Source organism: Diachasma alloeum, unplaced genomic scaffold (genome assembly GCF_001412515.2).
Source record: "Diachasma alloeum isolate Michigan unplaced genomic scaffold, Dall2.0 Dall_scaffold_00203, whole genome shotgun sequence".
Classification (NCBI taxonomy): domain Eukaryota; kingdom Metazoa; phylum Arthropoda; class Insecta; order Hymenoptera; family Braconidae; genus Diachasma; species Diachasma alloeum.
The window spans coordinates 2,099,369-2,115,245 of NW_021680368.1; the positions used below are offsets into that span (position 1 = coordinate 2,099,369).

The following is a 15,877-nucleotide window of genomic DNA, read 5'->3' on the forward strand; positions in this document are numbered from 1 at the left end:
TCGCGTTTTTCTCGATATCAATGTTTAGTTGAAAATATTTTATAGAAAAAAATCAATGAAATTCTATTTTTCCACACAAATTATTACATTATAGTAATCCGATCAAATTTTTCATCTCCGATTTTTATTCTTTGCTATTTTTTTTATGTATTCTATCAAAATGTGCGGATAGAACTTGAATTGATGGGTATTCTTCCATTAATTGAAAAAGTATATCAATTTTAAAACTTTCCAGAGACATTGAAAAATCGAAATTTTTATTTTCTTGCGAATCGATCATCATCCTAACAAAAAGTATCAATACCCTCTTTATTATTTATCATAAATATCTTCATTTGAAAATGAGAAAAACTATTCCCACAATTTGTATACTACAATGGGAATAGAATCCAATAAATTTAATTTAATCTAACCGCAAAGAAAAATTGGAAAGAAAACAATAAAATAAGTCAGTATAATAATATAATAGTTATTCTATACAGATAATAAATTATTTTCTATAGGAATTCCTCGTCTCTAAATTTCCATTTTTTTTCATTTTATTTTATTAATGAAAGAAGAAAAATAAACTGCAAAAATCGTGGAGAATTCATGTCGACGAATTCCTATGGAAAATGTTTTATTAGAAAAATTTGTGTAGAACCTGAAATTCCACTGATATTTTCAACTAGAAATTTTCTATAAAATAACGCAAAGTGAAACCGGGGAATTCTTCAATACAATTAACCACAAACTAACAGAATTTCCACTAGAAGTCCCGTAGAAATTCCCTCGAATTCGCTGTTATTCCATAAAATTTGTTTGTGTGTGTCATTCTTTTTCGAACGAAATACCTTGATGAAAAATCTACAAGAAAAATGATCTAACAAAAATATCCCTTGTGTCAGTATCAAAGTACAAAAATCTCCCTCGCTGTCGTCGAAAGCCCCTCGCCCCTCCAAAAGCGTAACAATGAAGAGAATAAACCCCAAATAATTAATCAATCGAATTTCAACTCCCTCTTGCACATGGGGCATTTGTCGCTGGTCTTGAGGCACTGTCTCAAGCAATCGGCGTGGAATAGATGATGGCAGGGGGTGACTCGTGCCTTGACCATGGTGAAGAGGCAGACAGCGCACACGTCGTCGAATTTTTCGATCTCCTCGAGTGTTGCCTTTCGATACTTATTGAGGATCTGTCTCTCGGCCCAGAGGGCAGCTCCCGAATTTTTCACTAGCTCCTTCGTCCTGAGGAAGACGTTCAGGTAGGTGGCGACGAGGAGAAATCTCCAGGTGGCCGTCGGCAGGAGGATCAGGGTGAATAGAGAGGACATGGAGATGGTGAAGGATCGGAGGATGACCGGGGCGTAGAGGGCTTCGAGGTTCTCGAGGGCCTCCAGTTGGAGGAAATTGAGGATTGCTGGGAACATGTCGACGAAGACTTTCTCGGTTGCTGAGTAGTAGGCCCAGGTGATGATGGTGTACGACGTCGATGGTCTGCAACGAAAAAGCGATTAGGATTATTGAAGGAGCCGATTAGGATAATTTGGTTAATGTCTTTGGAAGGGTTTAAAGGTCAAACAGCCCTTAAGGGTCAAAAAACCCCTTGAAGACCTTCGAAGTTGAGGGTTGAATATTTTTTAGGGTCAAATGACTCTTTGGAAGGCTTGGAGTTGAAGGTAAAATGGTTTTGAGGGTCAGAGGACCCTTAAAAATGTTGGAAATTACGGATCAAATGTTTGGGACGGTCAAACGACCCTTCAGAACACTTGAAGAGGGTCAAATGAATCGTTAGGACATTTGGAATTAAGGGTCAAATAGTTGTAAGTGTCAAACGGCCTTTAAGGGCATTCGAAATTAAGGGTCAAACCACCCTCAAGAGAGTTTGAAGGACCCTCAAATGACCCTTAAAAATACTTGATGATGCGGGTCAAATGGTTTTGGGGGTCAAATGAACCTTCTTGACATTTGGAATTCAGCATCTGGAGGGTCAAACGACCCGTAAGAAGACTTGAAGTTGAAGAGTAAAATGGTTTTGAGGATCAAACGATCTTTAAGAACGTTTAGAAGGGTCAAACGGTCGTAAGGGTCAAACGACCCTTAAAGGCACTTGGAGTTGAGGGTCAAACCACCCTTAAGACCGTTTGAAGGACCCTCAAACGACCTTTAAGGACACTTGGAGAGGAGGGTCACATGGTCTGGGGGGTCAAACGACCCTTAGGAAGTTTTGGGGTTGAAGGTAAAATGATTTTGAAGGTCAAGCGACCTTTAAGGACGTGTGGAATTGAGGGCCAAATGGTCGTAAGGGTCAAGTGACCCTTTTAAGACATTCGGAAGGGAAGGTCAAACAGTCGTAAGAGTCAAAAGACCCTTAAGGACACTTGAAGTTGAGGGTCAGACGAAACTTCCGAACATTTGAAGTTAAGGACCGAATGGTCTAGGGGTCAAACGACCCTTTAGAATGTTTGGAGTGAAGGTTAAATGGTGTTGAGGGTCAAACGACCCTCGAGGGTTTTTTAAGTTGAGGATCAAATGATCTTTAAGTAACTTGGCAGTTGAGGGTCAAATGACCCTCAAGGACGTGTGGAGTTGAGGACTGTTAAACGGTCGTAAGGGTCGAACGACCCTTTATGGACCTTCGAAATTGAGGGTCAAATGGCCTTGGGGATCAAATATAAGGGTCAAATTGTTAAAACGAGTCAGTTGACCCTCAACCCAACACGTCTTCACGACCCGTTTGACCCACAAAACCATTTGACCCACAATTGAAAGAAGAAAATCTGAATTGTCCTAAGTAGTTATTTCGCCAAATATTTCATATTGCTATCGTCTTATTTACTTGTAATTCTGCAACCCCTGTTCCAATCCAAACACCAATAGCATGAATGTCACAGTAACAGCGAAAGTAACAGCCTTGGTCCACTCAAGCACAATCTTCGTGGCAGACATGGCTAAATGTTTGATCCTCGATCTCTCGGTGAGGGTGACATAAGGGGACCAGTCTTCCTTTTCTACTAGCTCTTTTATGTATCCCACGCAGTAAGCGATGACATTATAAAACATCAGACTGTACAGACACGTCATCCTCTGCTGGGGAGGCACCAATACTTTGTCGGCGAGCACCAGGAACACTAGCTGATTGACCATCAGGGAAATATTCTTCATCTTCAAGAAGAGGTTCTCAGCTCGGTCGATCGGTCCGTACAGGCGTCTCAGGAAGGTGCTCAGGGGTCTCCATGCTCTCTTGGCAACAGCTGGAGATAATTAAACTAGTGGGAAATTGCTCTTGTGTTGCGTATAGTATAGTTATGTTCGCTAATAAATTAGCAATGTACTTCCGAATGGTTATTTTGCACATAATTTTCTTCTATCGTGTATAGTGCATTGTTTATTTCATTTTATTAAATTGAATAAGATTTCTTTTCAACTAATTTTGTCAGATTTTCAACTCAGTCGAATGTTATCATCATCATTATTTTTATTATCCCGTTCTTCTATACAACCGATTGCCATTTTTACGGCTCTATCTCTCCCCTCAGCGCTTCGATAAAATGTTAATAGAAAAATTTTATTTACACATACTTGAATGAATTTGAAACATCACATTTGAAGAAAATATCAGAAAGCTCACTTTTAGGGAAATCCATCAAAACTTCGAAATTTTCAACAATCATCATAAAAATCAAATCAAACAATGTAGCTATCATAATCATCTTTCAACTTCGACTTAATGGCATTAAAACAAACATTCTAAGATATGATTGAATTCATTTGAAGCATGATATTCAAAGATATCCCCGGACTTCTGATTTTCAGGAAATACAAAATTTTTGCAAATTTTCAAATAAATCAAAATAACGATTATTGCTATCGCCTTCATCTTCGAACTCGGTCAAAAGTACATCGAAATAAATTTTTTAAGCCATCATTCAATGAATCTAAAACATTTTTTTTGTTATCGTGGGACAACCGATTTACGAAAAAATTCGAAAATTGAAAAAACTAATCGATGAATTAAATTTTAATTAATGGCGATTGATGGGGCTCAACAATACCTACATTTGACCATGAAAATTACTTCCATTCATTCAATAGTGAACAGTTGAAAAAAAATCTTGGACGAAGTCTAAAAATCGCATTTTTGAACTTTGTGGATGATACTGGGTCGATATAACACAAAAAATCCAAAACTTAAACAGTCGGACGCAAAAAATTGACTTAATCGTCAAAATCAAGAGACAAACCCATTGCATTTCGCAGTTATCTTCAGTTATCTACTCATGAAGAAAATCGCTAATTACCATTCACTACTACGACTATTATTATTTATTTAAATAATTTAAAATAATATATATTTTTCAATACAGGATACTTTTCATTGGACATTATCTATTAAAAAAATTTGCCGAAAAACTGCGGAATTCCTGAATAAAATCGGTCTTAAACAAATAGAAAAATAATCAAATGAAAAAAAATGAAAAAATTTCTCCGCGCGTGATGTTCATGGATTTTATCCTGAGCTATTGAACGAAGTGGTAAAATTACAGACTCAAGTATCGAAAGTCGGCGGTATAATAACACCAGAATCACCACTTCATCTCACAATGTAACGCGAAGCGATAATTTGAGATCGTTCAACCACCGTTTAACCGAGGGCTTTTACGCTTCAAATGATATTACCGTTGAAAATGGTGAATTTCACCTTCTGCTCCTATTCATTTTTTTACCCCTCACATCACAGACGTTAATTAGAATAATATAGATGCGGCGATGGATTGCCTATCATTTTCGCCTGATGCCGAACATATCGGGGATGATTGGGGGAGAACATTAGCATATTAATGGACGTCGATGGGAGATGGACGAGAGGACAGATCAGATCAAATGAGTGGAAAGGAGAAATTTTTTTTTAGCAGGATAGGAGGCCAGTCAGGAGTATAAAACAGGCGGATGGTTGGGGAGCGAAAGCACTTGGTGAACAGGCTCCATCCTTGAAGCTCAATCTTCAGGATCAACCGAGGTAAATCATTCATTTTTCTGTGTTTATTATAATTATTCAAACGACTTAAATTCATTCAGAATGAATTTGTTCAGAAGCTTTGTAATCGTTCAAATTTGAATGCCATTCTATGAAACATGAATAAACGAATCATAATTGTCCAAATCATTTAGTCAGAGGAAAATAGAATAATTCTACTTTCTTAATATTGCGTTCACTAATGTTTTAGAATAAAAACGTTAGTGAATTTAGAAGTTGATTAGAATTAATAGCTACAATTATGAGATTATCTCACATTTTTGACGTTAAGGATAGGAGAATCTGAATGCAATATAGTGAAAATGATGATCGATTTTTTCACTTTGAACAAATAGTATTAATATCCAAAGACAAAATTTCTGAGGTGAATAAAAAGAAGCTGTGACTCAATATTTGAAATGAAGTTTTAATTTTTAATTTGGTGCTGAAAACACGAGATGACAATATTCTAAGCGCGGAATTATATTGATGAGATAAACAACAGACTAATTGAATTACCGTGTAAACTAACTAAAAATTGATAACAGTGTGGGCGCGGACTTTTACCAGACTATCGACAAACATTGAATTCCAGAAAATCACACTCTAAAGTGTGTTCTAGAAGGAATTAAATTGTAATTATGATTAAAATCTTATTCAGTGAGCATATGAATTAGAACATGGGGAAATCATTTATTGTAGTGTGAAAATTCAACAGATGAGACCAAATTTTTCTTTAATTGTTGGTTAATAAATTGATGGAATTTAATTCACATATTGATTTTCAAAAGTCTCATCAACTGGGAAGAAAAATCAAAATCAAAATAGAAACGTAAATCGTCGAATTGATTCTGTAGTGACGTGGTAAAAAGTGGAATTCATGTTTTTTTGCGATTATTAAATTATCTTGATAACTATTCATCATAGAAAAAAATGTCATAAATCATTTTTGTAGCTGAGGAAATTCCCTACAAAAAGTTCCTCTGCCGTTTTCTCCTAGAATAACTAGTTATGCGAGTAATCTCGCCCTAAAAATGGAGTTGTGTAGACGAGTTTAGACACTTAATTGAGAACTTTCCGTCGCCAATAATTCGATATTACCTCCGGACGTCCCCACGAGTGTCTTCAAACTCGACACGGGATATCTGTAGTTGGCACTGAAGACAACCGGTAGCACTAGGACCGAGTAGAGAGCCGGAGCCGGTGGCGGAAGAAGCGGGAGTGGCCCTCGTGGGCAGTAGGGGAGTAGTAGTACTGCTGATAATAGACAGACACTCTGCGCTGTTTTCTCTTTGTCAACTGTCAGCGAATTTGCTCGGACTCTTCCTCGCACTCGGGTTATCATCCCCATTATGTCTGGAAATTAATTAATGGCTCAATAAAAATTTGAGGAGGAAAAAATTTAATGGAAAAACATAGCGAATTCGCTGGACAATTCTATTGGATTTCTATTGAATTTTCTATTAGTGTTTGACCAATTTTATTGACATATTCTATAGAATTCTGTAGAAAATGTCAATAGATTTTTTTATTCAACTTATTCTATTGAGATATTGTTTATAGAATTTCCTCGACTCGATTTTTTAAAGTTTTATCGCTTGCTTTTCTTGATGAGAAAATTCTATAGAAAATATCGCAATAGAATGAATTGAATTTTAAAAAATCAATTCTATTGATTTTTTCTATAGAATTCTATAGAACTATTCAATCAAATCGGCTAAAACCATTATAAAATTCAACATAAGTCCAATAGAATTGTCTAGTGACTTCGTTACGTTTTTCTATAAAATTTAGTCATTCGCGATTTTGATTTTATCACTTATACTTTAAAGATCTTAATGTGATTCTTCATTTTAAACTCTCAAGAAAAAAAATTCAACAATCAATTTCTCACCCTAAAAATTATTCTTCCGAAATCGTAAATTTTTTTTCATTGATAGCATTCCAACGAAGTATGAAGCTTTTAAAAACTCAAACAATTACAATTATTAATTTTTGAGAATGGAATGTTTAAAGAAATAATAATTCTCCGCAAAATATCATCGAAATATCCTTTGAAGTGAATTATTCATGAGGTTCTAAATTCGATCCTTATTTTTGTGAATATTTCTGAATCCAAAAAACTTCTTCTAGCTTTTAACTTTCTCTACAAAAAAAATTGATCGAAAATTCCTCAGAAATCTCCCAACACAAAATCAACTCATTCCCTTCTTCCAATTCTCTCAACCGAAATTCAAAAAATTCCGAGTCATTTCGCGTTTTAATTTTGTCTCCGAATTCTCTATATCCACAGTATCTGCGATATTTTTATCGTCTCGTGGCTTAAGTCGTGCATTTACCCACACAACGAATAGGTAAACAACGTCAGTGGAATGAATGAGGCATTTGGGGTCGGTGCATCCGCCCAGAAACTGATCTGTCTCCTTTTTTTAAATTTCCCACATGCATTTCTGAATTTTTCTCTTTCCTTTCTCTTCTGGCATTGACATTGTTGCTTTAATCTTCAAAATTGTAGCCGCGTTGTTAATAGTGTATCCACCAGTACAGAAGCGTTGAACTGTAGCTCTTGGCTTTCGCATCGTAAATAGCGACTGTTGACATGATTTTTCGAAATTGCACTAGTGCAATTCGCCTTTTACACATGTTTTCAACAGTTTTAATTTCTATTTTTAGAGTTTTATTTATTTGCGTGCAATCGCCATTTCTCGGGAGTTTCTGATTAATTTTTCAAAGAAAACATGTTGTCTTCGAAATAATGATAGCGGTAATAACATGTGAGTCATTCAGTGACACATTTTGGTGAAATATATCATGAATTTTCGGGCAAAACAATTCACTCAGTGATGAATGGAAAAATTTATCACTTCATGAGATGAAAAAAATTTATTTCTTCAGTATTTTTTCGTCAAGTGTCGTTTTCCCAGAATTTAATTCCATTAATTCATCAATTAATTGACTAATTACTAGGATTAGTGTTCACTTCAATGAACTAGTTTAATTTTTATATTTTTTGAGGGAGTTTAGCAGTTTTGATTCACTCTATGAACTTATAGAAATTATAATTAATTAATTAACTTCACTAATTGACAACAACTCGATGAAAAAAAATTAATTAATTACCAACTATCATTAATGATTAAAGATAACTCACTAGATTTCTTGCATCCACGAATGATTCTATCGAATAAGAAAAAAAGAGAAATTAATGTTCACTTTCATTGACTAGTTTTCTAGTCACCCCCTGAACTTATAGATATTATCCTTCATTAATTGACTTCACTAATTAAAATTGTAATTGCATTTAACAGCTGAATGAAAATTGACATCACATTATCAAAAGAAAAATTCCATAATTCCTTTTTCATTAATTATTCCCATCAATTGTTACTCTCTCAGAATAATTTAATTATATTAATTAATCGATGAATTACCGACTACAATTAATGATCAAAGATACTCACCAGCTTCCTTGTCACCACGAATGATTCTATCGAAAAAAAAAACGAGGAATTAATATTCACTTCAATAAATTAGTTGGATTTTTAGATTTTTCGAGGGAGTTTATCAGTTTTTATTCACTCAATCACTCCCTGGAGGTAACTACCACTCTCGTGAGATTATAATTGCGATTAACTCAACAACCAGACGAAAACTGACGCTACGTGGAAGACCGCGGACGAAACAACACGAAGGGGTGAAGAGTAAACCACGCAAAATGCCCGAAATCTATTATTAAATCCACACGGATGTTCATTCGCTCTGTCTTATTTGCGACTGTGAGCGAATCGTGAATATTCGCTATGCGTTTTTCCGGCCACGCGATCATTGGTCCCGTGGTCGTGAATACGTTTTTCTATTTCGTCTCATCCGGCTTTTCATTCATGTTTTCATCCAACTATTATTCATCATTGAATTGTAGGCGCTGCCGGCGATTAATTCACACGATTGTGGGTGGTTATTAATGGGGCATAATGGAGGGGCTTTGTACTGACTCGTAAAAGCATTTTTTTCGCCGAGTTAATCACATGATAGGGTCCGGCACACGTGGTGGCCGTGTAAAACTGCCATAAACCGGAGCTCAAGCAATTCGCGATGGCCTCTATTTCCTCTTTGAGAGAGTTCATCGGCCTATCTTCATTTGTACTTTTTTATTTTTGATATCGCGAGGGGAAATCGTTCTTAAATTAGAAAAAATCGTCGTGATTTAAGAATTCTTGATTTAAATTTAACTCTTTATTTGAAATTTTTACAGTTTTTTATGTGTAAAATTCGTCTATTCATTTCATCAATATTTTTATCAGTGTTTTTATGCACTTAAGAGGTTTTCAAAAATGTGTTAATTATGGAAAATAAATTATTCATGTAATTATTCTTCTAACTGAATAGTTTATTAAAATCAAATTAATGATTTATTCAATTTTTTAATTTGCTCCATCTTCATTTGCTCTCATTTATTTTTGATATCGGGAAAATTGGCCTTAAATTAGAAAAATTCCTCGTGATTCAAGAATTTTACATTAAAATAAAACTCTTTGTTTGCCATTTTTTCATTTTTTCATTGCAGAAAAATCGGATATTCATTTAATTAATATTTCTATCATACTTTTATTAAATTAACAAATTTTTAAAAATATATTTATTATGGAAAATAAATTTTTCATCGATTCCAAATGAATCCTCCATTAGAACCAAGTAAACGATTTATTTAATTTCTAATTAAGCGTCCTCGGGAGTAAAAAAATACTGTTAAAAAAATGTTCTTTTTCTAGAAACTCGACTAAATGACTTGAAGTTGATCTAGAAAGGATAAATAATTTTAAGACGTGTGCCAAAGTACGAGGTGGCTGCCAGGTAGTGCCGCCATCTTGCTTTGATCCCCCCTCCCGCCGCTGCAAGGCATTTCGACATGGCGGCGCCTCCACCTCGTGTTTTTCAACATTTTTAAAAATTGTTTATCATCTTCAGATCACCCTCAACTCGCTTCACCTGGTTTCTACAGAAGGAATAATTTTTTTAGGACATCTTTCAGATTATTCCATCGCTGAGAATTTACGACACAAAATTTTCTCCGCATTTCAGTATTTTTTTTTACTCTCAAGACCATTTGCTAAAGATATTAATTACGATCATTTGAATTTATAAACAATCAATTTTTTTATTTTTTAAGAAATATTAATTTCAATTCCCAATTGTCATTTTTACGAAAAAATCATGACTTTATAATTTTCAATAATTTTTTGAACAATCAATGCAACAATTTTTTACATGATTAAACCCACAAATTGGGGTCGAAGTTGATCAGTAATTTTTCCACTTGCAATCGAAATATTTATTGCGCCTCCACATCAGCATCCGTGAAGATAACTCCCCCACGGTTAACGGCGGACTTATTAAAAAATTAAATTTGGGGAAAATAAATTAAGATAATTCCGTGGAATTTCGAAATTTCGTATTTAAAGATTTCGTGAGTTGCGATAAAGGCGCCTCACGAGAGAGTCAAGAGTGAAAGGTTGCACATATCCAGACCGACGTCTAGTCTCAATCCCTCTTTCTGTCTCGTCATTAAGAAGAGGGGGGTAAAACCTCATTAAACCTTTTTCACTTCTGGTGAAAAGATAATCGGAGTGGGGGCCAATGTTTACCCCTGAATGAGTGCTTCCTTGACACTGCGGTCGCAGACTGCCCCTTGCACGCGTCAATTTGTCGTGTCGTCTCTGAAATTCCTTCACATTTTCATCTTTTAACTTATTTTAATTTATTTTTTCAATTTTATTCCCAAGTTTTTCCTTTTAAAATGTGATAATTTAGTGTTTCCATGAAAAATTTGGACAATTCTTCAATTTTTTATCGATCATATATTTAAACAGTAGACTTTTTAGTTGAATTAAAAAATAATAATAATGGTAAAGCGCAAAAAAATTCAAATTTACTAAAAACAACTGCTATTTAGTAAAATTTCTAGTATAAGTGCATCGAGCCAGTGATTAAAAAACATGTTATGTAGATTTACAATGAAAATGTAAACATTTCCAACATTTTTTCTGTGCAACGATGAAAATTTTGAACAATAAATTTCGTAAAGTGCAATTTCAACAAAAAAATTGAACATAATGAGTGAAATTTCCAGTAAAAATCCATAAAACTATTAATCAAAAGTCATGTTCCGTAGATTTCCAATGAAAACACACATTTCTGCCATTTTTTTTCACGTGCGAAGATAAAAGTAACCAATAGTTGTTTTTAAGTGTAATTTATCAAAAAAATGGAAATAATTGAAAATAACCGAAGTCCAGTGAAAAATCTAGAGTCAAAGCCTTGACGAACAGAACATAAATCATCTTATGGATAAAATCCTCAAGAATTCGCGTGCAAAACAGTTGGGCGAGTCAACACTAGTGTTGTATTTCCTCGAAAGGATTTCAAAAGAGCCGAAAACTTCCCATTGTAAGTGAAATCATACAGTAAATAATAGTGACTCCATTCTCTCCGATTGCTGATAACCCCCCATGGGGACTTTCGTCGCTGTGCAGCCACGCGGCATCGATGTCACTTCCACATGCATTAGGAAATAACGTAAACACTGTTGGAATCAGGAAATCAACAAATCCAAAGTTTAACTTTAGATTCAATTTAAATAGAATGAGGAAAGAGTGACAGTGCATTCGTTTTTTGTTGTTTTCATTTTGTTATCGCGGGGATTATGGCATAACGATGATTTTACGTGGTTATCGAGGAGTGGTTATTCGAGAACCGCCAAATATTGTGGTCGCTTCGATAAACGGATGAGAACAATGATTGATAATTATTGCAGAATATTTTAGTGAAATGTGAAAGATGTAATTGATGTTAAGGGGGTTCATCTGTTGATAAATAATGACACTCTGTTAACAATTTCTGTCCGAATTCTCCGTGCCAAATTCCGGAAATTTTTATCTTGTTCAAGTTCCATTGAAATTTCAGGGAATTTTCTCGTCGAAAAATAAATATTCTATTGATTTTCAGTTCAATTATTCCGTGAAAATTCAGGAAAAAAAAATGAAAATTCATGTAATTTTGTTTCTGAATATGCATGTTCCACTGAAAATTCAATCAAGTTGTGAAATTTCCATTTCACTCCCACTGAAAACTCATGAATATCCGTGAATTTCACCTAAAACTTGAAATTTCATAACCATTTTCTCTCTAAATCCAATTTAATGTCACTCTCATGAAATTTACTATAACATCTTCCACACGGAGAGAAATGTTCAGTAAAAATTACGGAACTCACAGTTCGCTCATCGATTACGGAATCGAGTCAGAAAATTTAAGTGACGGTATCGTAATTTTTCACAGGAGATTCAGATAAAAATTACGGAACGCTCTGGAAAAATTCTGTGACAGTTCCGTAAAATTTCCTACAACCACATTTTACACTAATTTTTATTGAATATTTCTCTCCGTGCATGAAATTTCAATCAATTTCCAACAGTGTGATTTAAAATTGATACACGGGGAGAAACAATTCGCTCTTCCGAAAAACTGTATCTTCCACGTGGAACACAAAACGATCTCTTCAGTGGAACACAATTTTGCGGTAGAACTATTTATTTCCCTCAGTGTAAACCAAAGAGAATGATGATTGCTAGTTCTCACAGAATATTTTAGTGAAAAGTGAAACGTATAATTGATGTTAAAAGGTTTCATCCGTTAAAAAGTAGTGACATTAATTAAAAACTGATACACTGGGAGAAAAAATTAGCTCTTCCAAAATTAAACAGATGTACGTTATTAATTTAAAAATAACTTTTGGTTTTTAGAAAACCAAAATTGGCTACTTAGAGGTCAAATTGAAGAAAAAATAATTGTTAATTGTTATTCTACAAAAAATGTTATTATACATTTTTTGAAAAATAATAAAAAGCGTCTACAGGGAAAACAAACAAATAAGGAATCATTTATTCCCCTAATTCTTTGTTTTTATACACATAAAATCGAGTTTCAGCGCCTGAAAATTCTCACTTAAAATTACGACTTAAAATGACAATTGAAATTTCTCTTGGAATCACATGACAAGATTGCGGATAGAACGAGTGTTGGCACCATTAAAGTTGTTCGTGATCCCATTAGACAATTTAATGAGACCATTTGATGTCATTCTTTAATGAGGGAAATCATTTCTACGTAGAGAGACGGGCGTGTCTGCCGCAGTCATGAGCCTTATCTCGACTTTTAAGGAATTTACGAAAGTTTGTCTGGATTTTCACAGGCACACCGGACGAGATGCTGACCATCCAGGCAATCAGCATGGTTGCGTTTCTCGCCATTCTACCAACGTGAGTATTTTGCCTGCAAGTAGAGGTATTTCCATCGCCAAAATTTATGGTTTAATTTTTTTTCGAGTGCAATATCACGCATGAAAATAATTCTCAGAAAACCCTAGCGAATGAAATAGGAAATTCTATCGGATTTCCATTCAATTTATGTTAGGTTTTAGCCGATTCTACGTTTTTCGTTAAATGATTGTCAATACAATTGAATCATTAACGATTGGATTTTTTATCAAGACACAAAACCAGGTGATAAAAGTAAATTAAGAGCAATCTTTAATAAACTAGAGGAATTATCCAACTGTTTTTGTTACAGTGGTGTCTTGTGTCATCCCGCCCTGAGGATTCGTGACGTGGAAAGAGCTGGATGTCGTCCTTGTGGGGATGAATGCGAGGCTTGTGAATACGGAGTGGCTTACTCACCGTTTTGCGGAGTTCTCGAGTGTCGAAAAGTAATTCAATGAAATTGAGATTTCCCATTTCTTCACTGATCTTTTTATGAACAGAAAAATATCATTTCGAGATTTTTTTAAATATCTCCGCGGTCGTTGCAAAAATCATAAAAATCATAAAAATCACAAAAATCATATAAATCATAAAAATCATAAAAATCATAAAAATCATAAAAATCACAAAAATCATAAAAATCATAAAAATCACAAAAATCATATAAATCACAAAAATCATAAAAGTCATTAAAATCATAAAAATCACAAAAATCATAAAAATCACAAAAATCATATAAATCATAAAAATCATAAAAATCATAAAAATCATAAAAATCATAAAAATCATAAAAAATCATAAAAATCATGAAAATCATAAAAATCATAACAATAATAACAATCATAAAAATCATAAAAATTATAAAAATCAAAGAAATCATAAAAATCGTAAAAATCATTTTAAAAAATTGGATCATGTGACGTCATATGACGTATCACATTTTAACGCCTCCCTTGAACTTTAAACTCCTCATTTCAGGGCCCAGATGAGCATTGTGGTGCCCGAGGCACCTGCGGCGACGGAATGTACTGCTTGTGCGAGAGATGCTTCGGCTGCAGCACCGATAATCTCAAATGCTCGGATTTAACGCCAACGTGCCTCCCCCGGGAAACTCGCTACCGAAATCTCCAGAGAAGTCGTCAATTCACAATGGTTTAATCTAATGACAATCATCAACGGGGAAAAACGACTAGCGAACATCCCAGGGAAGGAAGACGATCTCAAATAGCTTCTTTGTGATTTAAAAGATACTTCAGCCATTCCCAGGCCCTAGGAGACCGTATTATATATTCAGTATTCCGAGGACATGCTAAAACGTCTTCGCTGATTCTTCAAGTCCATTAACTTGTTAATTTTTATACGTTTATGTCAAAATTTTCAATGTCTAGAGCGATTATTTATTTATTTTTCTACTTTCTAATTATGTATTTGATGTTTTTATGTCGCAAGGATCGTCTTGATGTCGACGGTTGAAAATGTGAGGAATAATATATTTATGAGGCAAAAATGCAGTTTTTTGAATTTTAATTCATTTACCTTCTGGGATAATTGCTTTGGAAATTTAGTTGATGGGACTCTGTCGCCCTCTGTGTGTCGTATTTCGTGCTTGTGTCGGTGCTGAAGATTTCTTCTTCGATGATTAGCTTCACCACTTCCGGTTCTTCTTCATATTCAATGTCCGTTGTGATTTCTTTCTTTAAATGGATGGTTTTAGGGCGAAATTTCAGATGAAATTATTTACGGGAAGTTTTTCCTGAAATTGTGTGTTATTGAGATAATTCAATAATAATTAATGGAATATGATAATTGACTCGTTTGGTTTTGATGAAGTAATTAATATAAATGGAAGGCGAGTCATTTTAGGGAGAAATTTCAGAAGATTTTTCTTCATCTACAAAGAAAGCTTTCTGACATTTCCCTCTCTACAAAAAATATCTTTCGATATTTCTTCCGGAGATCGTGTATTGTCATGCCCGGAGAAGTTGAAGCGTCGAGAGGATTGTTTTTTAATTGTTATATTAAAAAGAGAAGAGAAAATTATTAAAAAATAAATTTATTGGACGGCGCTAGGTTCATATTTTCCCTTTTTTTATGTTAGAGATAGGATTTAATTCGAGAAATTCAACAGATATTCGAATAATTAAACAATTAATTAAATATGAAAATTGACTGATTTGGTTTTTATGAAGTATTTAATGAGAATGGAAGGCGAGCAATTCTAGGGAGAAATGTGAGGGAAGCCTTCTGACATTTCCCTCTCAAAAAAAAATATCTTTCGTAATTTAATCGTAATATTAAAAAGAGAAGCTAAAATGATTAAAAAATACATTTATTGGACGACGATAGGTTTATACTTTTACCTCTTTTATGTTAGAAATTGGATTTAATTCGAAAAATTCAATGATTATTCCAATAATTCAACAATTAATTAAATATGAGAATTGCTTTAGTTTTGATTAAGTATTCAATATGGATGGAAAGATAGTGATTCTAGGGGGAAATGTCAGATGGCTTTTCTTGAAATCAGTGGAAAAGAGAAGCAAATGATGCTAGAGGGAGGGGGGGGG

General features: G+C 34.3%; 2 protein-coding genes across 2 annotated transcripts; one reads left to right on the plus strand and one right to left on the minus strand.

Annotated features, from left to right (window-relative positions):
- Positions 1-195: 195 nt before the first annotated feature.
- LOC107036070 (E3 ubiquitin-protein ligase AMFR) lies at positions 196-8,658 on the minus strand. The gene is made up of 4 exons (XM_015253803.1): positions 8,457-8,658; positions 6,097-6,351; positions 2,818-3,232; positions 196-1,475 (listed from the first exon to the last, which is right to left on the minus strand). The coding sequence occupies exons 2-4, from the start codon at positions 6,344-6,346 to the stop codon at positions 980-982; spliced, it is 1,161 nt and encodes a 386-aa protein (XP_015109289.1). The 5' UTR covers positions 6,347-6,351; positions 8,457-8,658; the 3' UTR covers positions 196-979.
- On the plus strand, positions 4,954-14,797 carry LOC107036071. The gene is made up of 4 exons (XM_015253804.1): positions 4,954-4,998; positions 13,244-13,310; positions 13,621-13,756; positions 14,289-14,797. The coding sequence occupies exons 2-4, from the start codon at positions 13,258-13,260 to the stop codon at positions 14,466-14,468; spliced, it is 369 nt and encodes a 122-aa protein (XP_015109290.1). The 5' UTR covers positions 4,954-4,998; positions 13,244-13,257; the 3' UTR covers positions 14,469-14,797.
- Positions 14,798-15,877: the final 1,080 nt, after the last annotated feature.

Excerpts from the sequence above, each read along its gene's own strand:
- LOC107036071 (XM_015253804.1), top strand. The coding sequence starts at position 13,258 with ATGCTGACCATCCAGGCAATCAGCATGGTTGCGTTTCTCGCCATTCTA. Across the intron at positions 13,311-13,620 it reads TTTCTCGCCATTCTACCAAC|TGGTGTCTTGTGTCATCCCG; the intron begins GTGAGTATTTTG and ends TTTTTGTTACAG. Across the intron at positions 13,757-14,288 it reads GAGTTCTCGAGTGTCGAAAA|GGCCCAGATGAGCATTGTGG; the intron begins GTAATTCAATGA and ends TCCTCATTTCAG.
- LOC107036070 (XM_015253803.1), bottom strand. The coding sequence starts at position 6,346 with ATGGGGATGATAACCCGAGTGCGAGGAAGAGTCCGAGCAAATTCGCTG. Across the intron at positions 3,233-6,096 it reads ACTCGTGGGGACGTCCGGAG|CTGTTGCCAAGAGAGCATGG; the intron begins GTAATATCGAAT and ends AATTATCTCCAG. Across the intron at positions 1,476-2,817 it reads CAGGGGTTGCAGAATTACAA|ACCATCGACGTCGTACACCA; the intron begins GTAAATAAGACG and ends TTTTCGTTGCAG.